This window comes from Vidua chalybeata, chromosome 3 (assembly GCF_026979565.1).
Source record: "Vidua chalybeata isolate OUT-0048 chromosome 3, bVidCha1 merged haplotype, whole genome shotgun sequence".
NCBI classification, from domain to species: domain Eukaryota; kingdom Metazoa; phylum Chordata; class Aves; order Passeriformes; family Viduidae; genus Vidua; species Vidua chalybeata.
The window spans coordinates 32,724,268-32,749,909 of NC_071532.1; the positions used below are offsets into that span (position 1 = coordinate 32,724,268).

General features: G+C 53.2%; 1 protein-coding gene across 6 annotated transcripts; it reads right to left on the reverse strand.

Moving 5' to 3' along the window:
* Positions 1–44: 44 nt before the first annotated feature.
* Positions 45–25,619, reverse strand: KLC4 (kinesin light chain 4). Of its 6 annotated transcripts, none has more exons than XM_053937164.1 (16): positions 25,464–25,618; positions 14,691–14,957; positions 14,272–14,502; positions 13,881–13,959; positions 13,569–13,794; positions 13,183–13,270; positions 12,777–12,878; positions 12,297–12,470; positions 12,042–12,141; positions 11,497–11,549; positions 8,943–9,010; positions 8,753–8,861; positions 7,823–7,972; positions 1,062–1,186; positions 891–948; positions 45–524 (listed from the first exon to the last, which is right to left on the reverse strand). In XM_053937164.1, exons 2-16 carry the CDS (start codon positions 14,937–14,939, stop codon positions 435–437), a joined length of 1,902 nt encoding a protein of 633 aa, XP_053793139.1. In that variant the 5' UTR covers positions 14,940–14,957; positions 25,464–25,618; the 3' UTR covers positions 45–434. The 6 variants fall into 6 exon arrangements, with proteins under 6 accessions (XP_053793139.1, XP_053793142.1, XP_053793141.1 ...); XM_053937167.1 differs by having other exon boundaries at positions 7,850–7,972; positions 25,464–25,617; XM_053937166.1 differs by lacking the exon at positions 25,464–25,618 and adding an exon at positions 25,020–25,192.
* Between the last annotated feature and the right edge of the window lie 23 nt (positions 25,620–25,642).

Sequence of the window (25,642 nt, forward strand, 5' to 3'; positions counted from 1 at the left end):
GCCTCGCCCCCCCCCCGCCCCGTCCCCCTCAGGCCGAGCCGCGGTCGCTTCTAGGGTCGGTTTTATTTAATAAAATAAAGTACAGCGATCATCCGGCGGGGAACCGGCGTGCCGGGGGCATGGGGCACTCCCGCCGCTGCCCCGGCCTGGGGGATAGCCCCCCTCCCCGGGCTGGCGATTCTACCTGGTGAGCGTGTGTGACCGGTACCGAGCATGCGGCCACCAGAGCTGCGCGCCCCGGTGAGCAGCAGAGGAGCATGCGGGCGGGCTGCGGTGCCCGAACTAGCTAGGGTCCCCCGGGGGAGGCCGGGCTGGGCAGGCAGACGGTGGCACGAGAACCGGTGATGGGGAGAACAGAGTAGGTGGTGTGGGGAGGTGCCGGGCGCTGCCCCGTGCAGCGCGAAGCCAGGGTGCCCAGCAGCGGAGCAGCCAGCTCAGTTGGAGGAGAGCAGGGAGCTGTGGGAGGACAGGTCCATGCTGCTGGCGCTCAGGCCTCTGCTCTCCGCACGGAAGCCTTGGGTGCCCTGGAAAAAATACAGTGCCAATGAAGTACCTGCCATTCACCCTCATGCCCCAAAGCTGCCACCCCAAGTCCTGCACCCCTTGCCTTGCAAGCCAGGATGGCTCTGGTGCTGCTGTCACACAGCAGTAGCTGCTGCCTTTGCTCCCAATCTATGGCAGAGCTTTGTGCGGAGGAAGGTGGGTACTTGGAAGCAACATCTTCAGATTTGGAGCTCTGACCTCAGTTGAGGGGCTACGAGCTCAGGGGTTCTCAGCACCTGGGTCCCACTAACATGCCCCTCACCCCCTGCTCTGCTGGCCACACCGCTCCCACGCAGTGGACTCCTCACGCAGTCCTGCACCAGCCCCACCACTCACACTGTGCTTACCTCAAACGAAGCATCACTAGACTTGTGCAGGTAATTTAAGGACGCAGCTCGTTTCATGCTGTAAGAAAGCAGAGGAGAGCAGATGTGATCATGCTGTGAGTGGTCAGACCCAGACACACAAGGTGGCAGGGCCCACACCTGCCCTGTACGCAGCCTGACCCTCACACGTACCTGGTGTTCCTGGGCTCCAGGGGACCATTGCCCTGCAGCTTCTTGACCAACATCTCACTGCTCCTCCGTATCACATCCCGGATTTTTCCCAGGGAGCTGCTGCGCTGGAGAGTGCCACTGCCATCCTGGACACAGAGACACAAGCCAGGGTGATGGCTAAGTGGCACTGATCAGGCTCTGGCATGATGCTCATGAGTGGCTGGAACTGGCTCCAAAACATCCTCTTGCCCACTTGCACTGAGGGTTTAGCCCTGGCCCAAAGCAGGCTTACTTCTCACTACATGGTTTTCCCTCACCCGGTTCTCCACAGGACATGGTAACCACAGAGTCAGCCGCTTTGTCTGGCTCATCCAGCCTGATACTCCCTCCTGCCCAGTGTAAGCTCAACACCCAGACAATACAAATGGCACTGGCATCTGCCCAGTCCTGCTCAAAGATGACACAGCTCCATCATCTGCAACAGCTCAGGAAGCAACTATCAAGGAGGTCCCAGTGGCCAGAGAGGCAACAAGCCATGTTGGGAGTCCCAAGATTAGGGATACTTTTGTCAGGCCAGGACAGGCTGCTGGGAATTTCATTTCAAGGACTCTCTCCTCATTTGCTGCTGGCTGGAGACCATCCTCATCCTCTCCCTCCCCTTGCCCTTCTTCACCACACCATCACCATTCCTCCTCTCTGTCCAGCACTCATACAGATAGATGCACACCCTGGTCCTGCAGGCTCGCTCACGTCACACAAGACCATTTCACACTGCACACGCAGCCTTGTCCCATCTCTAACACCTCAAGACAATTAGCTTTGAGTCTTTGGAGCAATTCAGGCAACTCCACTGGGGATGGATTTCACTGTGCTGCCAAGTAGGCACCACTACTCCTAGGCCCCCCAACTTCAGCTGCATGCAGCCCCACTAGCTGCCCCAGGGGGTGGAACTTTGCAGGGAGAGCTTTTGATGTCTACCTGCTTTTTCTGAAGACCAAAACCAGTCTGAAATCTTGTTCCTGAGCCTGTTTCCTCCCACATGCCTCCAAAAGTCCCCAGTACTCAGTGAGGCGCACTCAGGCCCTGACAGGCTCCAGTCCTGCACTTTGTTCTACATGCACGCAAGGCACAGGTTGCCAGCATGGCACCACACCATGTCACCATGTCATCATGCCACCAAGCTCTTCCCCTGTAGCCTGGTCTGCTTGTTACATAAGGTTGTGACATCACCACTGATGTGGAATTACTTTTGCTCTGATGGCCAGATAACAGCAGTCTTCCCTCCTCCTGCTTTGAATGGCCCCTGGAACATTGGGGCAGACAAAAGGAGGTAAAGTGATGGCAAAAGCCCTTTTTTTCCTTAGGAAGATGTGAGATGCCCCTTTGAAGCACTCCAAATGACCAAAATGCCTTGTGGCTCAGGCTAGCAGCAGCAATTACCTCAGCACTGTCCAAGCAGCTCTGCAGGTAGGCAGGGTCTCTGCCTCTGTCATTCCCTTGTGCTGACCATTACAGATTGTAGCCCTTGGGGAAGGCATTTCCAGTGCTCCTCTGTTCTGATTACCCAAAGCTGAGCCAGCCCTAGACTGTTCTCTAACAGCTGACCAGGACATTTCCTACCAGCAAAACTTTCTCCTGGTATTCCTCTCATCCCTTCTTGGATAAAACAAGTGCATTGAACCTCTTCACATTCTCATTGGGATGAAGGTTTTCCAAGTTGAGAGCCATGTCTTGCTGCTGCAAAGGGACCCACTCACCAGAAATGCAGAGAGCACCCAAAGCAGCAAAGTAAACAATTAGATTCCTGCACGAGGCATCCCGGGCATGTTTTGGATGAGCTGATTATCAGTGTGTAGCATTAACAAAGACGGGGAGGTGTCTTTTGCCTCCCCACCAGACTTACACCGGGTCACCACTCTCCCTGCAGGGTACTGCTATGCCAGACACTGTTGCTTTTCCCAGGGCACAAAAGCCAGGGATGGAAGAGGGAACACAGCTGGGACAGGGGAGCAGGACCATGGTACAAGGGCAGCAGGATCAGGCCAGGAAGTATGCTCTTGTATCAGAGCTGGAGGATGGAGCCACATTTCCCCAGCTGCAGCGATGCAGACTGACTGCAGACCAACACCAGAACCAAATGCTGCTGCATGCTGGGTTAAAAATAGCCTCCCTTCTCCCCCCACTCCCTTTTCTGATGGGTTATTTTTAACCCAGAACATTTATGGATTTGGTTTGCCGCAGAGCCCCCACCCCATTGCACCCACCAGGATGAGAGCGTTCAAAAAAAAAAAAAGCAGCTCCACCACTGAGCTCCTCTCCACTGCATGCTCCCACCCTGCCTAATGCATGGAGGCAGAGGACTTGGGCAGGATTTGGCAGCATGTAGAGCTCAGCACTGAGGGACAAAATGGGGCATTTCTTTGGCTAAATAGAAATGGCTGCTGGGGAAGGTCCAAGCTCAGATGCCCCAGGGCAGCCCTGCCACACATGGTTACAGAGCTGAGGTTAGCAGCAACTCCAATTTGGAGGACAGGGAAAAGCACAGTGGAGGTGGGTCCTTTATCTCCAATGCCTGGGAGGGGAGCCCTGGGGACAGCACATGCCCCTGTACACACACAGTGACAGACACCAAGCACCCCCAGACCTGCTCCAGCAGCATTTGTACCCACCACCCCAGGGCTGACCGACGCTGGCCTACAGAGCATGGAAAGAAGCACAGGGCAGCGATTTGGGTCAGTCTACCTTTAATTAGAGGTATGGTTGTTACAGCACCAGGTCCAGGACATGGCAAAGCACAGGGGCAGGTGGCCCTGAGGTCCAAACACACCCTGCACTGGGAACTCACCACTCTCCAGAAGCATGGAGCAGCACTGGGACAGAGAGGCAGGGAAGGTACAGCCCTGCAGCACTCAGCCCTGGGCTCCACACCCCATGTCCTGAGGACAAGCTTCCTTTCAGTAAGCACAAACTCCCAGGGGAGCAGCATGCACGTACCCCAAGGCCTCTGCACCACCACAGGAAAGCCAGGCCCAGACAGACACAAGCACATTTAGTATCACAACCTGCCAGATGACTAGCATAAAGAAGGGATCAAGCTAAATAAATAAGGAGTCCTGTGCTGGCCCCTGGGCTCTATCGTGCTGCCTACAGCCTCCCAAGCTTATTCCCAGATAGGAGGGCCAGGGAGGTTCCCTTCCTATAGGAGGTGAGATGACAGTGTACACTCAAGGATGTGAGACCCAAGAGAGTGGAGGTCTGACCCTGGGACACATTCCTTATCCCAGTAATGACTAACAGCACCAGACCCTGTGAAGGCCTGAAGCCATCAGAGGCACTGAGCCACCCCCACACCCCCTCAGGGTCAGCATGGTGACCCTATTGGTAACAGGGTTACACATTTCACACCCACTTAGCTAGGGACAGCCAGACTGCACACTCCACAGACCTGTGAGCAATCCAGCCCCTACCCCTGTAGTAACCTCCCTCCAGCCATCCCATCTGCTCCCACCTGCTCAGAGCATCTCCAGCCCTAGCCCTTTGCTTCCTCAAATCTGTCTTTGCACGTTCTTTTTCTCCCAATCACTCTGCTCCAAATCCTGGCCATTCCCCACCTCAACCACTTCAAATGGTCTGGGGTCTACCCCTTGCAAAAAAACTCTCCTTTCCTCTTACCCCTCCTCTGCTTTCAAGGAACAGCAAACAACTTCACCCTCACTTCTCCCACCAGCCACACCTAAGAGCCCTGTAGCAATGGGGGGCTGATTCAGCCCTTAATGCCAGATGAAGAACCTCCAGTCAGGAAGCTGCAGCCAAACATGCTTGTGCTGGCCAGTTCCTGTACATAGTCCTTGGCTGTTGCCCCCTCACCTCATCTTGGATGTACAGTAGCTCTATGGGCTGCCCTACAAAGACACCCACACACTGCTCCTGGGTTACAGAGCTCTGCAGGAATGAGGGTAGCAAGATGGGGACTGTCCTGTGCTGCAGGGAGAGCCCATCTCACTGGGAACCAGCACAGGTTTGCTACAAGGCACTAATATCAGCTAAGCCTACAGGGAAGAAAGCAACTGGGCACATGACAGCCCTGCCTAGGCCAGGCCTCACTGTCCCATAACAGCCCTCCATCTTTGAGCCTCTGCAGAAATGGAGGGAACAAGCTAGGAGGGCTGAGGATGTCTAGTGACAATGGAGTCGGCAAGCCTGGAGTGAAGACAATCCCCCGCAGGCCTGGGCCCCAGGGATGTGCAAGGGCTGGCCAGGGGTGGGGGCATGCAAGGGGACGGTGGCTCATCACCCTGGCCTGGGGGAGCTGGCAGCTCCTCGCAGATTCTTCCTGCTCTTGCTGGCCATGGGACTGGAGCTGGGCCATGTGGCCAGGCACTCCTCTGCAGGCGTCGCGGTGCCCTCGCGCGCCAGGAGGGTTGGGGGACTGGCGTGGAGTTCTCGCCGAGGAAGGAGGGATGGTGTGGAGGAAAAGTCGGAAGATACAACACAAACATCCAGGTGACTGCGGTGGAGGGGAAAGAGGGAGTCTCGGGAGGCATTTAAGCCTAGTGCACAGAGAGGAGAAAGACACAATTTACAAGGCTGTGAGGTTGTAAGTCACCTCGGGAGCAGGTGGGACAAGGCCCAGACTGCACGCAGAGACCCCAGGCCACATATGGGCAGGGAGAGAGTCTTGTGAGGCTGAAACCACCCCTCTCTTCTTTGCTAGTGGGCTTAGTGGGTTGGCAGGAACAGCTTAGCTCAGGGAGGAACAGCCTGGGTCTCCTCCTCTGAGGGCTCCTGCTCCTGGGCCTCCTGCCAAGGCCTCTGCACCACGGAGCTGGTGCCATCCCCCTGCTCTCACACCCCAATTACCTGGGCAGCAAGCAGCTGATGCAGGCCCTAGGGTGCTTCCAGAGTTGCCTATGGGCACAGGGCACCCTGGGGGCTCCCACAGCCCTGCCTGCAGCAGAGGACAGCTAGGGGAGGGCAGCAGAGGCTGCTTTAAGGCAGCACATCTGAGGTCTCTGGACCAACACAGAAAACAACAGGCTGTGACAGACAGGAGCAGCAGGAGCTGCCTCAGCCTTCTTTTGCAGGGAGCTTCAGTACAGTGCAGGGCTGCTGGCTCAGAAAAGAAGACTGGCTATGCGTGCAGCAGGCTGGAAAAGGAATCATGTGGCAGCAGCTGTGTCCCCCAGGGTGCTGAGCCAGCCCTCAAATCCTCTATTTACATCTGTCTGGGTCAGGGAAGCTCTGCTAAGACCCCTAGGGAAGGGTCATATGAGCAGGGACTATTCCCTGGGACTGGCTGTGGCAGAGGGTGGCACTGCCTCCTTGCCTTAGGATGATCAGCTCAGAGACTGTCAGGAAGGTCTCCCAGACCATCACCAGTGCAAAGAGATTACCCAACACCAAGCACAGTCAGGAGGAGCTGCAGAAAGACACCAGCCAGCATAGGGACCCGGTGATTCTAATCCAAACCTGCAGCCCTCCCTCTTGTGCTTGTCTAGCCCCCTTACTAATGGCAAGTGCAGGGACCTAGAGTTGGTGCCTTGCCAGAGTTAAGACCCTCTTTGGTCCTGATGCCAAGACCTGGGGCAAAGGACAGCCTTGCATCTGGTAAAGCTGCTGGGTCCACTTGAAGGTCAGTTTTTTAGATCCCCTTCAGCCACCTTCTGTGTACAATCCACAATCAAGAGAGCCAGCAGGCTTCAGGCTTTGGGTGTTGAAGGGCTGTCATGGCAACAGGGAAGAAAAAAGAGGAAGGGAGGGAGCTCATGCAGGTGGGGATAGAGCAGAGCCAGGTGGGGAAGGGTTAGTGACAGCAGATGTGAGGGGTCAGCAAATGACTCTGTGTGCTCAGTGCCTTCCCTGTGCCAGGCTGCAACAACCCCAGCTACTCTATGCTTTCAGAGTTTGCAGAAGGAATGTAAGCATTAACAGCTCTAGCAGCCCTTGAGCCAAGCACCCACCAGCACCATGCTCACTTGTTGCCTCTTCTCCATCCTCCTGCTTGCAGGAGACAAAAGGCACCTCTTCCAGCCCTGGATCATTACCTTTCTCCAAACTCAGTGCTAGTGATCAAAGTCACCTTCGGCCTCAGAGCAAGCCTAGAGAGGTTCAGGTTGCCGTCTGTGCCTCAGCTAACACCAGTCTCTTGCCTCCACTGGTCAGCCCAGCTTGCCATTCTGCAAAACCTGCCTTTTATCCCCTCAGCTTGGCCAGAACCTCCCTACGGCACAAGACCAGGAGAGGGGGACGGTAAAGATGCTGGCTACAGACTATTCTTGTGCCCTGCAGTCAGTCAGTCAGTCACAGACACACCAGGCATATCACACACACACACAACCCTGCCCAGGCTCAGCATTGTCAGTGACACAGTGCAGGACAGACAGCCAAATGGCTCTCACAGGCTGGGTGAGCCTGAGATGGGTTTGATGCTCTCAGCCAGGGACTCCAGAGGGGAGCAGCAGGGAGAGATGTTAATAAGGTTAAAGCCTAAGATTAAGGGCAGACCAGGACCAGTTCATGCTGGGCACTGCCAGGGCCTGGCAGCTCCCTGGAAGCAGGAGCCCTCAGCTGGGAATATCTGTTCTGTACACCAGAAGCCAGACCCAGACACGCACCTCTGCGGGCTGGCTGGCTCATGCCAAGAAAGGGGAAGGAAATGTGCAGGGAATGAATGAAGGCAGACAAGGATGCCACGACAGGCCACGCGGGACCAGCCCTCAGCCACGCTGTCCCTTCCCTCTGGCAGCCGGCTGAGGCCATTCTTGATGGTGTCTTGTACTTACCCCGCTCCATTCCACGCCCATACTCACTTCCTCGCTACCGTCTGTGGCATTCTCGTACTTGACACTGCCCCCCAGGCTCCGATGTCTCTCTGTGCCATCCCCCTCCTTCAGGATCTCCACCACCTTCGTCTGGTTGATTGGGTCAATGCCCTGCAAGTAGGAAAGGATAAGGAAGAGCTGTGTTTTGTCTTTCTGTGTTCCTTCCCTCTAGAGATCCACTGTGCCATTACCATGCTTGGTTCCTGTTCCCTCTCTTGGCCACTGCCCCATCACAGCCAAAACTGCCCAGCACAACCAGGATGGAGCCAAATGCCATCCTGCACGTAGCAGTCTCTGTTTGAACTCCCAGCTCAATGAGTCCTCACAAGGCCATAACCAACCCTGTGGAAAAAGGGCTTGCTACCCCAAAGCTGACAGCTTCTTTCCTTCACATTTTGAAGTGTGAAGGATTCAGCTGTCCTTCAGTCTTTTGTGCTTACAGCTCCTGCTTTATTATTTGAGGATTGAGAGGAGTTTAAGGCAAGAGGTACTCTAAAAAATTCTAGGTATTTTTTGTCTTTGGACAAAAAAATTAGTATGAAGAAAACATCCCACTAAGTGTAGCTCTCCCCAGTAGCTGACAAAGCCCAGTAACCTGCTTTAACCCTGCTGCAGTATTTCTGCACTCAGTGAGCCATGCCTTTCCCACACATTGGACATCTGATCCATCCACGCACACATGCACCACCCCACACACCTACACACGTGTGGATCTCTGCACAAATGCATCCCCAACCACCAAGGCCCTCTGGTGTCACGGGAACGTAAACCAAGAACATCAGAGAGGCCCAGGAGAGTCCCTCACCACACCCCAACCAAAGACAATGCCATAACGTGCCACCCCAAGCCCTGCAACACCCCCCACACCAGGGAAGGTCCCTCTGGGGTTACCTGTCGCCGTGAGCGAACTGCACACTCCTCCAAGGTCTCGGCTGCCTCCAGCTTGCCCTGGCGCCGGTACAGCGCACCCAGGTTCCTCAGAGTGGTGTTCACAGTTGGGCTGTGGTAACAGAGAGAAGGTGAGGAAGAGCCCTGGGGTCACCCCCACAGAGTGCACAGCTGCCCACAAACCAGCTCTTACCTGCTAACCTTACAGGCCTTGTACCAGCCACCATACTCAGCATAGGGAGCGCTGTCTCTGTGCTTGCTCTATTATAGGGTGAGGAGAGAAGAGAGCTGTTAGTTCCACACCTACTGCCCTTCTCTGGCCTGTGCTCTGCCACTGGATGCCAGGGTCAGACCCAGGCTGCACCCCTGCACCAGCTCAACCTTTGGAAACACAATATGCAAATGCAGTGATGAAGCCCAGCAGCTTCCTGGTAGGAAAGTTAAAACCATGTTTGCTGCAACAGATTTTGGCCACAAGCAAAATGATATCCTAGTTTCAGGAAGGAGCATAATCCCTTCTCCTTACCCCCTTCCATGGTACCAAAGGCAGCAGGGATAGCACAACCTATTCTCATGGCAGAATGGAGGGCATGACACCCCAATCACAATGCAAAAGGGAGACAAAACCTCACCAGCATGCCAGTCACCATGGGCACAAAATCCCTCAGCCAGGACTAGCAAAGGAATCAGCCAGCCACATCCCAGCCTTTGGCCTACAAGGTCAGGCTTGCCCTACAGCAGCTCAGCCCAGTTAGCTGTCCCCTCCCCATGCCCAGCATTTGCACCCCAAGGCTGGCTAGCTGGCCCTGTCCCAGCCATCTGCAAACAGGCTGCTGGCCAGAGCAATAGCACAGGGGGCAGAGCTTGATGCTCAAGGAGGAAGATCTGGACAACCCACACTGCAGGGCAGTAGCTGCTAGCCCTGGGTACATGGTAGGATCATGACACCAAGCAGGTGCAGGGGGCCACTGCTCCACAGCACAAGTTACAGCTCTAGCCCAGAAGAAACTGTCTCCATGGGGACCATTTTTGTCACTCAGTCCCACAGCACTTCTCAGCTCTTTATCCTACATGCCAGAGTCTCCCTGTGCCATAGGCACATGTAGTTTTCTTCACACCAGAGCCTACACAGCCTGGGCAGGCATCAGGGACACAGGAGTTCAGGACTCAATACATCTCTCCTGTAGAGGCAACCCTAAAGGGTGTCTGAACCTAATAGGAAAGGTGTCAAATCCTCTGGGGCAGATAAAGCCTTGAAGGCCAAGGCCACCAGCTGTGCCCAAGGCCCTGCTGATGGCATGAACTGGCCTCCATCTGCTGCCAGGAAAGAGGGGCAAGGAAAAAAAGTAGTCAAGCTCTAGTCAGAGGAATTTTATACATTTTAACAGAAGATATGGAAATAGCACAAGGCAGAGCACATCAGCCCCAGCTCCTGGGCCAAGAGTACAAGCAGGTCTGTAACTACTACTGCTGCCTGGACAGGAATGCCAACCCTGCTTTGCCATGGGGCACAGACACAGCTGCCTTGGGGAGAGGAGCCCCAGAGTCAGGGAAAGAGGTTTAGCCCTTGCCTAAGACTCACATGTAAAACGAATCTCTTACTCCAAACTGTGAGTCTCTCAGCCTGTTCTCTTGCCCCGTGGCAGAGCTTGCATTATCTGGAGCATAGCTTCATACTACAGCTATCTACATTTCACCCCTAAATTCCCCAAAGATACCACCAGAAGAGTCTCAGTCCCAGAGGGGACAACGAGAACCTGGTCTCTACTCCAGCTTGGATTTCTCCAGGATAGTGCTGCAGCAAGTGCAGATTCTTTGCAGCAGAGCCTTTGCAGTACAGGAACCAGAACAGTGTAAAGCTGAGCAGTGCCCTGCACTGGGAGCCATGCAGAGTGGTTCAATGGGAAGGCACAGATGCTGTGGGAAGCACCTGCCAGTGCCCTGCTTCTAGGGCTCACAGAATGGGACTCATCAGTCACTAAGTCAAGCCTGCCAGACTGCTGCCTGAACCCTGGAGGGTTGGGGCCTGCTCTGAGGGCAAAAGAAAAGGAGAGTCCCACTGCAGGTAGAGGACTAGATCAGAACCCTTCGTTCTGCTGCTTCACCCACCTGCCAAAAAACAGACAGGGCCTTACACTCGGCAAAAGCAAAGACATGACTGCTGCCATTTATTGACTACAGAGCAGGGCCTGGGCTGCAGGAGCAACAGTAGCTTTGCCTTTCAGCCTAGTCCAAGGCAAGCACTGTCCATTTCTATCCCCTTTCAGAGCCCAGCTAGGGCCCGCCCTGTGCAGACCCTTTTCAGATATGGCTCCATTTCCTAAGCAAGGTGACAGCAGCAGTTTCTTCTTGACCTCCATTTTTTCCCCAGACAGCCTCAGAGCTGCTTTGGAAACCAGTTTATGCTCTGGATACTGGCAGCTCTTTGGAACAGAGTGCCAAGGCCTTGCAGCACAACCGTCTGCCATCTTCCATCATCTGCATGTCCAAGAGGGATCAATCACAAAAGCAGAGAGAGCATGGAGCCATGGCCAAGAGACTGAACAGCCCTGCCCAAGGAAAAATACCCTGCTCTCTGATGGGCCTTCCCTCCCTGCTGGCCCAGGGAGCAGCAGTGCTGTATCCCCCCCCCCCTCTCCAGATGCTTCCTAGCCTTGGGAGCTCTTCAGACTGCACCTTCTCCAGGAAGGAAGAGATAAGAGACAGGCTGTGGTAAGAGAAGATCAAACCCCTGGGATCAGACTCACCTTGCTCATCTCCTCTCTCTCCTCTGCATGCATCCAGATTGGCTTGTGCTCATCTGTGTGGGGAAGAATGCAAAACAGGTCCACTCACCACCCCATGCTGTTGTTTGCCTCCTGTACAGCCCAGTACTCTGTCCCCAGAGCTAGCTCCTCATCAGAGGGAAGTGACACTCCAGACCCTCCCCCCAGTCCCTGGCCCAGAGTCCCAAGAAAAGCAACCAACACTGCAAAGGCAGGACAAGGAAAGGAAAGAACAAGTCCTCCCAGCAGAAGTACATTTGCCAGATGCACAGGAGAAACTTCAGCTTATGCTTGAGCATGATTGTGCCATTTACTATTCCCAACCCTGTAAAAAGACTGGGTTGAGACTCCTGAGAGAAGAGAAGGAACAGCATAACACACTAGAATGGCAGCATCTGAAGGGATGTCCAAAGCAGGGGCCCTGCAAGGCATCCCATCCCTCACTCTGGGCAACACCAGAACCAGACAAGTCCAGGCTGAGAGCCAGGAAACCCCTCCCCTGCCCCGAGGACTTCTGCTGTACAAACCATCTACAGAGCCAAACTCCTTCACATGAGCACGGGTAAGGATCTCCTTATACAGCACCTCTGCATCTTTGTATTTGCCTTGCTTCAGGTAACAGGAAGCCTGCAACCAAAACAAAACAGCTCCAGCCCCACTGGGAAACAGATTACTTCTGCCCACCTTTTGCAGCTATTGCTCTGTCTCCAAGCACCAGGCAATGCTCACCTCTCCCACAGCACCCCTCCCCAACACCACATGGCCTCTTCCCAGTGCCTCACCAGGTTGTTCTTGGTCTTGGCCACATTAGGGTCATCAGGACCCAGGCAGCTCTCATAGATCTCCAGGGCCCGGCAGTAATAGTACTCCACCTCATCATACTTGCCCTGGTTCTGGCACAACAGGGCTAGGTTGTTTAGCTGCTTGGCCACATCAGGATGGTCTTTGCCTAGAACCTGGTGAACAAAAGAAGAGAAGCCACAAGGACTGGAGCAGACTCCTGGAGTTAGTAGACACAGGAGTCCCCCCAGCATATGCCCATGTCAGACAAAAGCCAAGGTCTGGAGAGGAGGAGAACTTCCAGCTTCCACCTCCTGGCAGGCCTCTCTCTAGGGCTGCAAACACTGGAGAGACAGGAAAGGTGGTGGCAGAATCAGCAGCTGAACAGACTAGATAGGTCCTGGATCTCCGACGGGCATTGAGGCAATGAGAGAAAGCCCACAGAGAGAGCTGAAAGGAGAAAGAGCATGGAAGACTCATACCTTCTCACGGATCTCCAGGGCTCGCTTACACAGTGGCTCTGCTTCTTTGTACTTCCCTCTCTTGCCATAGAGAACAGCCAAATTGTTCAAAGTCGCTGCCACCTGCAGAAACAGAAGCTTCTCCATGAAAGAAAGCAAATTCCAGTAGGACCAAACAAGGGGCACAACCAACAGTAACAGTGACTGTCCCATTTCCTCCATGCCTGCAGTACTGCTGCTTCTCAAGAGGAGGTCCAGAGACAGAAGGCTGCCCTGCCTATATCGCAGGATCCAAGAGAAGCCAACTCTTTACAGGCCATACTGAACCAGCCAGCAGGAAATACTGAAGCACTAAAACACTGCTGGAACAGTGCCCCAGCAGCACCCAAAGGTGAAGAAGTGACTGAAAGAGGAGAGAGACACTCACTGCTGGGTGGTCTTTGCCTAGAGTCTTCTCACGGATGGAAAGAGCATCATTCAAGAGGTGTGCTGCTTCTTTGTATTTGTTCTGATCCCTGCAGTGCAAAGTCAACCAGTTATTTGGGATTTGGACATTACAGCCCAGAGCAGGCAGAAGTATGAACAGTGCTCCTTCCACACAGACCCAGCCTTCACAGTTCTTTCTTTCCTCCCTGCTTTAGTCAGTCCCTAGTTATATCTGGAAGTTTGACAAATCAAATACCCCATCTAGGCCAAATCCTTTCTGAAAGGCAAACCCCTGGAAGCTTGGGGAGCCCCAGGATGTGCTGTAAAGGGAAACAGGAGATGCAGAAAGTTGTCCTGGCCCAATCCTGCTCTTCCCACCATGCTCACCTGTACACTAGTGCTAGAATGTTGAGCATGGTAGCCACATCAGGGTGATCATGGCCTGATGTCTTCTCCAGGTCCTCCAGTGCCTGCTTGCAGAGCGGCACAGCCACCTCATAGCGTCCCTGGGAGGCGTACTGGATGACAAGGTTGTGGAGGGTGCGCAAGCGTGCAGGAATCTCATAACCTCCCTGCTGGGCAGCTGCCACGGCACTGCTGTGCTGGTGGGGCACTGTGGGCACAGAAATAAATGCAGCACAGGTGGCCCAGCAGGCTTGAACAGAGATGGGCAGCACCTATGCAGGAGCAAACACTTACATCCAGGACCATGCTCCTCCTCCTCATTTGGGAATAGGTCATCTAGAGAGTCCTTGGTGGAGTCACCCTCCTTCTCCTCCTGAGAGAATGAGAATCACAAATACTGTTGGTTTTCAGCAGAGACAGCAGCAGCCTGGCTTGAGTCAGTTGCCGAACTCTTGGCCCTTCTGCAGCCTACCAACACACTCAACTTCTCCTGCTGTCTCTGCCACCATCTCCCCCCACAAAACAAAATCCAGAGACTCTGTCCCATGCAGGCCCCCTTTAGCTACAGGCATTGCTGTACATGGGAAGGGGCAAAATCCAGGGCAATGTTATCACATGTAGGCAGTTCTCCCAGTCCAACCTCCCAGACCCACAAAAGCAGCTGCTCAAAAGGACTGGGGCATACCGAAGGCGAGACATCCTCATCATACTTCTTCAGCTGGTTCATGAACTCAAGGTGTTTCTTCTCCTCCTCCAGCTGAGCCACGGTCTGTTCACTACGCTGCAGCTTCTGCTGGGTGTTGGCAAGCTCATCACGCAGCCACTGGTTCTCCTGGCACAGTCTCCGCACCTGAGCACGCAGCTTCTGCTTCTCTGACTCCACAGCGTTCAGATGGTTGGACAATGCCATCATCACCTTGTTAAGAGTCTCAGTCAGTAATAACCACAGTCTTGTCTCTCCCTCACATGCATGCTTAGGGTCCACCCATGCTAGCCCTCTACACTTAGCCCCTTCCCACCCCTATAGCTTATGGGAAATGGCCACATGCCTACCCTTCCTCTGTCAATCCCAGATAACACCTCGGGGATCACTCCCACTCTCACCTGAGCTTCTCCAAGCCCCAGTTCTATCATCTCCACTGACTTGCGGAGCAGGTTGGATTTCTCATGTACGAGATTGGCTTCTTCATCCTTCTTCAGGCACTTGATGGTCTCCAGCAAGCTGTGCAGGATGGAGTTGTGTTCGTTCTTGAGTGCTTCCAGCCCTTGCATTACCAGCTTGGTGTTGGAAATTATCTCCTCTTGGCTCAGCTTGTCCAGTTTCTCCTCCCTTGGGTACACCATGGTGGACATAGTCCTACTCCTGCAGCCCTGCACAGAGACCAAGACAAAACCTGAGTGCCCCAGCGTGGTTTCAGAGAGCCACAAGCATCACAACCTCCTTCAAGCAGTCAGAGACAGCATTTAACTGATTGCCTACTCTAAGCCCTTCCCCTTCATTTTTCCCTGTCCCTCTGGCAGCAGGCAGCTGTCAGGGCACGTGCTTCTGCTTTTGTGGCTGGGAGTGCTGGCAACCAGTGCAGGTGGCCTACGTGGACAGGAGACAAAAAGGCGACAACCAGTGGTGACCTCCAACACCCCCACACTCCCAGCAGGGGGAAGACTAATTTAGCTTCCATTTAAGAGTAGAGATTTGTGGTTGGCAGCTGGGGTTGCAAGCTATACACCTTCTGCCCACAGACTACTGATGCAGAGAGGCTGTCAAAGCTCAGCACCTCTTCTGACTGCAGAAGAAAGGGAACACAAAGTGGAGGGATGTCAGCTCAAAGCTTTCTGCTTCCTCAAAGGAAAATCTCCTAGAGGAGCATCTCAGAGAGGGAAGCATCAGTGGTATTGCTGTGCCAAAATATTGCCTGACCAGAAGAGTACATCCTGAGGATCGCAGCCTCAGCACAGAACTGCCATTGTGGCACCAAGGGACATGCCACCAGCAGGACACACCACACCACTGCCTGACTCGGGAAGCTCACATACACCAACAGTCACGCTCACGCTACAGTCACACTAACATAATCCTTGTGCAGGTGTTGAAACACCAATAGCTTTTCCATCTTCATTCACCCTGCTGCCACCCCACAGACTCCTCAGGATGGCCTAAGAACTCTGTACTCCTTCCCTGTCCTGTTCCCCCCACATATACAATGGGAAAGTACCCAGCTACTGCCTCTGCACAGTAACACCAAGCACTACAACCTACAATGTTAGTGTGTCTGCAAGATCTCTGCATACAAAGTCCAGGAGCTAGGGAAACACAACAGGCCAGAGGTTGAGAGACACAACAGGCAGGCAAAACCTCTAATAGCAAGACCTGCTCCATGACTCACTTATTTAGCAGAGTCCCAGCCTCTCCCACCAGCTGGGCCACCCCAGCAGCCTCCTCACATTACTCAACAGTAAAGCCTCCTCCCACCTTGCTATCAGGTCACTCCAAAACCAGCTTCCCGCAATGCCCTGCACAGGAGGTGCCCAGCAGCACCTCCTTGCTACCTGGAACTGGCAGAGGCCTCTGCAACCTGAGTGCCCAGGGCCCTGCTGCCAGGAGGCTGGCAAACTGCCCAGAAGCTACACAGGAGGAGGTGAGGGAATCGCAGCCAGCAGATCTGCCTTTGACCTCCTGCCAGACCCACCTCTGCATGGTTTGAGCTCTTTGTTCGGCAGCTGCCTTGTGCCTGTTTTACTGAGAGAACAGAAATACTGTCCCAGCTACAGGAACAGGACAAGCAGAGCTCCCCTTTCTGGCAGGCTCCTCTTCTCCTCACCTGTGCATCTGCCCAAGTGCCAGGGAGCTACTGGGGAATGGGCCTTGATCAAGAGAGAGGCCTGGCTTCCTCCTCATTGCAGTACTTAAAGTGAAGATGACAAGCAGCACTGGGACAGTTTGAAGCACACACATGTCATTATTAAACCCATTCATCTCCTCCTCTTTAGCATCACTCTTCCTCCAGTTGTTTTATAGGCCTGAACTCTCCTCTCAACTCTTCTTTGGTTTCTGTTCCTATGATGTACATCCATCCCTCAGGAAGGGGCGGGGTAAACCCTCAACACACAGTGGAGACCTTACTGAACCCCTCAGCAGGGCAGAAACACCTCGTGTCTCTTGAAGACTGGGTTTCTGTTCACACCTCTGAACAAGAACTGAGTCATCCTCCCCCAAAGTCACAATGCTGACTTCATATTCACTTCATGATCTAGCATCAGCACCAATTCTGAGTCATACTTCACTGTATCTTTCACTTTTGGGTATCTGTCATGCTCCACATGCAGTTAACCCTGCACATTTTATACCAAAACAGTCTCATCTGGACCATGACTTATGCCAGTTCCCTTTGGAGAAGACTATATGACAAGAATAGCATGAAAAACCTCATTAAGGTCAAGATAGAGGACACAGACTACTGTTTCAAAAGGAAAAACAGGCTTGCGGAGAGTTGGTTGCCACTCATATCCCATCTTCCAAACTCATTCTCCAGAAACTGGCAGCTAAGCATTCTGGTCAACAGTTCCCCTGGTTATTCTTTTTCCCACCTTTCCAACACACCTGGAGTGGGATCAAGTGCTAAAGCAATAAGGAAAGCCTTGCTTAATGCAGACTTCTACAGTTGAGCACAACTCGTGAAGAAATGTGCAACAACTCCCAGCCCTAGAGAAAAGAGGTTGGCAGGTCAAAGGGTGTTAGTACTGCCTCATATGGCCATGAACTCTTGTGCTCTGAAATGGGTCCAGACAGCTTCCCAGGAAGGCTCAGCAGGCACTTACCTCTTCCACAGAACCCAAGGTAATAACTGCTAAAGGGTTAAATGGCCCCATCACTGGTTCCAACTTGTAAGGAAACACACCCTGACTCACTTGCAAACAGAGAAACAGGCAAGTGAGAGTTTTCTGGACCATAGGCAATGCTTGGGACACAAGAAGATACCCAGGAACAGCATCATACCCAAAAAAACTAGAACTCTGCTCTAAAACTCTCACAGCTGAGCAGTACAAGTCCCTGTGGGTACTGGGCCAACTGTGAAATGCTGACAGTTTTCATGGCAGCATCACTTATGTCCATACAGAGATCTTGCTGCCATCTTTAAAAAGTGCAAGACAAACACAATGGGAAGATGAACATGTTACAGGATAAAAAGCCACCAGACCTCTCACCTTGCTAGGTAACAGAGTCAGGCAGACAAGACCCAGATCCATAGAAAATCGGCCTCATTAATTCCACTGTACACAGAACTACTCCTCAACTGTGAAACTGCAGTGTGTTAAACCATCAGCATCTCTACTACAGCAACATTCTTTCTTCAGCCCTTCCAGCACAAAATGTCCATGCCTTTCACAGTCCTCATAATTAAGCTGGTTTTTTGAAACTGCAAAGATTCCAGACTGAGAAGGAAAAATAAATCAAAACATCCTGATCCACAGCATATAAGACTCATCCTACCCTGCAACTACATCCTCAGATCCTTCAAAGCATCCCAATAGAGGATTTTCTTCTCTCACTGGCTGTGCAAACATCTGTAACAATCTCAGCCTTTCTCCCCTAGGGTGACATCCTAGAAGCAGAGCTCTGCTAGGTACCAACATGTTTCCATGCTCAACGGTGGACAGAGGACTGTCTGGGCTGGACAGAGGGTGCAAAACCTAAGAACAACACACAGCTGCTCAACAAGAGAAAAAAGAGGAGACTGCTGAGAAGTAATTTGAATGCTCTTGTACAGCAAAGAAAAGCAACAAACGCCAGTAGAAGCTGACTTAACCTTCCAAAGCAGGAATTTCCCCCCAGAGAGCTTATTTCTAGTTCTCCCCAGTGCTGGCAGGTCTAGTCTCAGTGCTCAGCCCTCCAAAGAGGAAACGCTTGCTATGGCAGCCAGCACCAAGGTCAGGCAGGCTGAGGCTGCTGTATATGCACTCTTCCTACTCCTTTACATTCAGTAAGGGGTCCTGAGTGTCCTTTACCCAGGCAGAAAACACTCAGAGGTTTTACTGCAGAGAGGAGGGGACGCATCATGGTTTGCCTTTTGCAGGGTGGGGCTCAGACTGGAACAGGAAGGAAGAATGTTTTTCCACCAAGCTCCTTGAGAGATGGAGAGTCCTGTTCCCAGCTTATCCTGCTGCAGTCCTCATGGACCTGCAGGTGTCCCAGCCCAAGTCTACACCCGCCCGTTTCTGCTCTAGTTGGCACGTCTTCCCTATTTACAGTGAGCTGCTAGAATAGCCTGCCTTTCCAACAGCACCCATCTCATCTCCCCTCTTCTGCTCCCATTTGGAGGACAGGGAAGGAACATGCGTGCACTGAGCTTTGTGGCAGCTGCAGCAATCAGCTGGAGATCCATCAGCAAGTACATCCTGCCAGGCAAAAACCTTCCTCCTGTATTCAAGTGCATAACCGCGAAATCGCTAAGCATCAGCAATTTCAGCAGCTCATTCTTCTGCCTCTCAAAACTGCTCCCACATGCAAGACCTTTAAGAGGAAAGAGCTGGAAGCTTCATTGCTTCTATCTTCAACCCACAACATCTACAAGGATGCCAGATTAAATGGGTCCAAGTCAATCTTAAAGCTTAGGTTATGATGCCTAATGCTAGAAAAGACTGTGGGGTGGGGAAGAAGCACTGAGGAAATCAGGAGTCAACTACAACAGGACAGTGATCTCAGAGCTACAAACAACTAAACTAATGCACTTCACTGTCTCTATGCATGCACAAGACAGTAACTGCAGCATCCTTCAAACTGCAGATGGTCTGCCAGCACTTTCTGTGAAGAAGTGAAACAGATTTTCAGCAGTAAATTCTTCCGTAAGAGAAAGTGATCCAAGGATATAAGTGATGTAAGGTAGCTGCAGAAAGACAGCTGGGGTCTGGAAATAAGCTTCATGTGGAAAAGAGTAAGTCTGACCTAGAGCAAGAAGAAGTGACCACATTTGGGAGATAGATAGCAATTATTTCCATTTAGAAATGGAAACACAAGGCTTTGTCTTGCTTCATCATAATTATCCAGTCTCCTCCTGTGACACATGCTTTTGCTACCTGGAGAAACAGCAAAGTTATACATTTGGGAAGCAAAACAACTTGATAAAAGCAGGGAGGGTTTTTTGTTTTGTTTTTCCTTGGACCTCTGCCAGCTCATTACTGTTGCAACAAAGGGTCTCTGGAATGACTGGTTGACCTCCAATGAAGCTAGAAGTGAGACTACAAATAAGAGAGAGAGTTTTCACTCCTAAGGGACACTGCAACAAAACCTAGACCTAATCCTTTGGATGTTGGAAAATAAAATAAAAGCTGTAAAAAGCAAACAGAGTGACAAAATTGCAGCCATCACAGAGGCTGTGTCACAAATTTTCTTATTTTGATACCAGTGTCAGAAAGCAAACAGATTGTAGGAGATTACAGTGAGCTGTGCAGAGCCTCTGAGGCTTCCACTGCACAGCCAGGACACACTGACACTGCCAGGAACACCTGCACACTGACACACCACTGCTAGAAGAGCCACTGTGCTCAGGGTTACCACCCCAGGCCACCTGGAGCAGAAGCACAGAAAAGGGACAAACCAGTGCTGCTGAGCTCCACATCCAAGTTGGTATTTCCAGAGCTGTTCTAATACAGGCAAAACAGGAAATGCTGGGGTTCGCATGAGGCACAGAGCAGGAATGGTGCTCTGTGATGCTTGTTACTGTTGCCAGAAATGCCTAGATGCTCCCTTAGAGCCACTAAGAACACACAAAGAGGACATCAGTCAGGAGCCAGCATCCTGGGAGGTCATAGCCACTGTATCTCTGAGCTGCAATTGTAAAGTCAAAAGATGTCACTCAAATTCTAATGTCCATAATATTCTCTGCCACCAGTTATCTCATAAGTTTCTACATCCTACTGCCAAAAAAAGAGACACCTAGAGTCCCATCTTCTGCCCAAAATTCTTTCCCAATGCCAGCCTCCATCTCAGACCTTTCCTTGCACTGCAGACAGTCTAGAGAGTTAAACCAACACACAGATGACTTCAAGTACTATAGAGGGACTGTTCTGTTGTAACTTTTCCCTCAATAAGCATCTGGCTTGAGTATTATTTGAAGAGTATTACTTGGAATGAATGCTTAGAGGTCTTTGGTCCATTCCCTCACCCAAAGCAGCTATCTGATCAGGTATCTGTGTCTAGCTAAAGACCATCTCCCAAAACAGAGATCCCACAAACTCTTCAGACCCCTCTACCATGAATTAACCATCCTATTATGGGACAAAAAAAAGGTAAGAAAAAAAATTCTTCATCTGAATTCCTCAGATAAACTCAATGTGTTTGCCTTTAGTGAACACCTCTTCAGGACAAAGGAGCAAGGCACCACAGCACTAAAAACTGATCCAAGGCCCAGAGAAAGGGAATGCAGTGCCTGCTTCCTTCCAGCAAGGTCCCACAGGGATTTTTGGATTCCCAAAGCAATCCACCTGCAACAACACAGCATGCAGTGAAGGCAAGAAGCGTTCTCACCTCACATTCTCCTATGCCCCAAAACCAGGACTCTCCTTGGCATCCAGACATCTCCTCACATGGCTTTGAAGCCAGTCTCCAAGCCCAGGAAGACTTCACCTAACCAGTTTCCCCAATCCTCAGAGTCATGTATAACAGTACAAGTTGACTGTGCTGTTGATATGCCTCGATCCCTGACTGGGGGATAGGAAGGGCTGTCCAGGGATCATGGCCAGGATTGCTTCTTTCAGCAGCTGACACATGCCAGCTCTGGGGTTTTTTCCTAGATACTGGAAGGCTTGTGCTGGGAATGTCTATGCCAACCAGCAGGCTGCAGGAGGCCCAGGGGACAAGGACTAAGAAACTAGATTTGCAGCTCAAGTCACAAAGAGACAGCAGCTGAAGGGAAAGAGCATGAAAGGGAGCCAGCCTCCTAACACTCCTCTCTGTCCCAGAAGCTTTGGCTCCCTACCACCCACAACCTCTAACAAAACACACATCACATAACCTTCCTGAAACCCAAGGCAAGGTGGTGATAAGGTGGCTCTACAAGGACTTGGCCACAGTGACTCATGTTCACACCACTACAGAAGGAACATGGGAGCTTCCCATACCCCTCCCACCTTCCAGCCCACAGCTGGAAATTAACAAGACAAAAGGTACTGGTGTTTGCTCTGATTGACCAGAGCAAGCAATTCCTGTATTATCAAAGCATCATCCAATTCCAGAATGGATATGTACTCTGAGGAAGACAGAACAGGTAGTCAGGTTGGCTTTGTATCAGACCATTCATTCCTTTCAAGACCAAAAAGGTCTCACTCCATTTGTTACTACCAAAGAATACAGATACTGGAATCAATAAGGGTTAAAAAAACCCAACAAAACAAACAACAGCAAAACCAACCAAACAAAAAACAATAGCACCAATTTTTGCCATTAGCAGAAAATCATTTGCTCTGGTTGTACATCATATTTTTTACAAACCCAGCTGGCTGGGAAAACCTGCCCCTTCCAGCAGGCCATTGGAATGAGAACAGCAGTCATCACCACTCCCACCAGTAAGCTTATGCTGGCACCTCCAGATCAGCTGATAAGACCTTGTTTTTAAACTTGTTCGTGTCTGCAGCAGCTCACCAAATCCATTCTGCATCTGCTGCGCCTGGGACTACAGTGAAACACCATTAAAACATATTTCCAGGCTAGTGGAGACAAGAGCTAAGCAGCTGGAATGGAGCCAGGGCAAGCATCTCTTCCCAGCTTCAGAATCTGATTGGGAGTCTCGCACTATAAAAAAACAGAGCGAGAGCCATTACCTTGCCCTGACAGCATGAAGCAGTATTAAAGCAGGCAGAGTAACTCGCAGGAGCTAGCGCCTCTGCAGGCATCTATCTAATGTGAGGGCTATGCACTGGATGTGCTTGAGCCGTATACAGGAGATAAGCAGGATGCAGATGGGACCAGCAGGAGCTCTGGAGCCACTCTGTGCACCCTGAGGACTCTGGTGTGCCCACACTCCCTCCATGGTGTACCTGGGGCACCCGCAAAGACCAGCTGATTGCAGGCTGCAAGACTGCACTACTATTTCCAGAAGCAAACAGCTTTTGTAAACCACAGCAAGGCAGGCAAAGTCACAGGGACAAACCTCAACCTGCAAAACAAGCAGAGGACCTCTTCTATCTTTGGCTCGAGCTCTTTGAGGAGCTACATGGCTCTTTCCCAGCAAATCAAGCATTTATCCAGCAACTCTGCCAAGGTCAGTATCTTGCCACATGTCCTTTGTGCCCCAAGAGCCTTTTTGGTATTTGGGGTTAATGCTGTTGTTTCAACCTGGACATTCCTCCAAAACAGCAGATGAGAGAACACATGCTTCCTGCTCCTTCTGCCAATTACAGCAAAGCACAGCCATGTTTATTTACCCTGCACCTCAGCTGGCCAGATCTTTGACCTGATGTGTGCTGAACACCACCCTCTTTCCCCATAAGCACAGGCAGGGGTGGGTGTTTTCCACAGCTCCAAGGCGGCGTGGCAGAGAGGAGACCAAGGGCACTAGAGGAGAGCTGAGCATGGAGCTGCAGCAGAGTGCCAGATGCCAGCTATGCAAGACGCAGGGAAGCCTGCTGTTTCTGGTAATGTGCTGCTGCCTCCCACCATTGTGCAGATTTCTCCCGGCTGCCTGGCCAGAGCATTCTACCGCAACACCATCCCCCAGCTCTTCTTCAGACACCTCCTCCCAGGCGCATCCTCTCCTTCACAGAAGCTTACCAGCGATTCCCCCAGCCCACCACCTTTGGTAGGGTGCACATCAATTTCGGAAAACCTTAGGAAGCAGTTAATTAATGAAAAGACAGTTTGGGGCGAAACAAGGCTCTTTGAGCTACTGCTGTATGACCTGCCTCCGTCATCGTTTCTCCGGCTTTGTCTGGCAGCAGGAGGCACGCCCGCTGCGTATCCTTGAAACAAACAAGCCAGAGAAACCCCTTCACCCCTCAGAACCACCACAGAGAAATTCTGCGCCCACCTGGCTAAGTGAAAGCTTCACAAGGGAAAAAAAGTTTTCATCAGCTCTGCCCGAAACTGCGCATCAAAGCAGTCCTTTGTTCCAGGATGGCTGGGCACCCTGCCCGTCTCAGTCACCGGATGAGAATGTCCCCCGCCCCACGCCGCAGAGGAGCGGTACCTGGCTGCCTGCAGCGGCTTGTCCAGCGCCGGTGCTCGCGGAGGCGGCGGAGGAGTGGCGGCCGCGGCGCTGCGCGGCTCCGTCTGCCGCGCTGCCCTGGGAACGAGCAGCGGCGCAGGCACCCGGCGCTCGGCAGCCAACCACACTGCGGCAGGGGGAGGGGAGGGATGCGGACAGGCTCCGGGAACAGGACGGTCGGACGCTCTCCTGGGAGCGCAGAAAGCGCCACGCACGCCAAGCTCACAGCTCCCTCCTCGGGGATCCACGGGAGCGCCCAGGAGCAAGGCCGAGCCCCCGCGGTGCCGCCAAATGCTGCCCGAGCAGCACCGGCCACCACCGGGCTCCTGTTCAGCCCGCCAAAGCCCTGTTCCATTCCACCCTCCATCCTGTTTGGTACCATCCCCAGCTGTGTCCCCACTGCTGACCCCATCCCAGCCCCCAAAGCCAAGCTGGTGTAGCTGCCGAGAGCCCTCCAGCTGCATGGTGGCTATTGTTGTGCTCACAGCAATGGCCAGATTCAGGAGATCTGGGAAGGCTGGAGCCCTGTTGTGTCCACACTGCGCAGTGTGGGGCTGGGCCGCGTACTGCTAGGAAGCACTTGTTCAGTCTCTGGCTGCTCTTCTCGGAGAGGACAACGACACGGGATCCAGCTTGGATTGTTGCTACAGCCATCCCATGCACAGTGACACACAACTGTCATGGTGCTCCCTACGATGTCCCCGGCTACCAACATCTGCCTGAACCAGTACTGCACTGGTGTTCCTGTCCCTCCCCACGGATTGCCCCAGAAGAGAAGGGCTTCAGGTGTCCCAGGAGGAACACAGCTCAGCCCAGCCATGTTGACACGCAGGTTCTTTCTTGCCTCATCGCACAACACGTATTTCTTTCCTAAAGCACCTTTCTGCCCTCCATTCCCTAGTTCTGGAGGGTAGATCTGGCTGGCTGTGGGGGTACATACAGCTATGGCACGCTTACATGTCACATAAGTTACACAGCAGAAGTGCAAACATACATTATTTGTGTTACAGTGAAAGCCATTCCTGGCAATGAAGACACAGACTAATTATAGAGCAGTGAATCCCGCAGTCTGTGCCCACAGCACCCTGGAAACAGCCATGGCCGGGACTTTGGGCTGACCCACAGTTGCCACACACACACTCCGCTCTTCCCTCGGGGGCTCCCGGCCTCCGCCGGCCGTCCCTGCGTCGCAGTCGGCCCTGTCCGCGGGGAGGCCAGGCGCACCGAGCCTGCGTACCGGGAGCTGCCCGAGCAGAGCGGGCACCGGCAGGGCTCCCGAGCGAGCGGCTCCCCCGGTGCTGAAGGGGGTTGATCCCGCAGGGCGCGCCTCGCCGGCTCCAAAGTCCGCAGAGCCGGCAGCGCCCTTAGCGCCGACCCGCAGCGTTACGGCGGGCACGGTGGGCACGGCCCGAATGCTGCCCTCGCCCCCGCTCGTTCCGCTGCCCCAACGGCCAGGGCGCGCAAGGACGGTCCCCGAGGCACGCCAGCCCCAGCCCCAGCCCCACTACAGGGGCCTCCCCAGCTCCCCGCGAGGGTCCCACCGCCCCCCGCGGCTGGCGGGGGAGCGTCGCCCCGGCAAGGCCGCCCCCGCTCCGGCCTGCGCCGCCGGGTTCCGCGTGTCCTCCCCACGCCAGGGCCGCCGAGGGAAGCGACCGAGCCCTCGTAACCCCGCCCGTCCAACCTGCTGGGCGCAAGATCTCGATGGCGGTCCCGGTCGCTGTCCCGGTCCCGGCGGGGGCGGGGCGAGACCCGCGGCCGGCACCACCCGCCCTCTCAGCGGCGCAGCCCCTTTAAATCCAAGATGGCCGCCGCCTCAGCCCCGCCGGCGGGAGCGCGCCACCTGCCGGTGGCCCCAGCTCA

What these genes read in the sequence shown, in the direction of transcription:
- KLC4 (XM_053937164.1), bottom strand. Translation starts at nt 14,939, where the DNA reads ATGTCCACCATGGTGTACCCAAGGGAGGAGAAACTGGACAAGCTGAGC. An exon ending in CAGTTCGCTCACGGCGACAG is followed by an intron (nt 7,973 to 8,752) that starts GTAACCCCAGAG and finishes TCCTACTTGCAG; the next exon opens with GGCATTGACCCAATCAACCA. An exon ending in CTAGTGATGCTTCGTTTGAG is followed by an intron (nt 525 to 890) that starts GTAAGCACAGTG and finishes TATTTTTTCCAG; the next exon opens with GGCACCCAAGGCTTCCGTGC.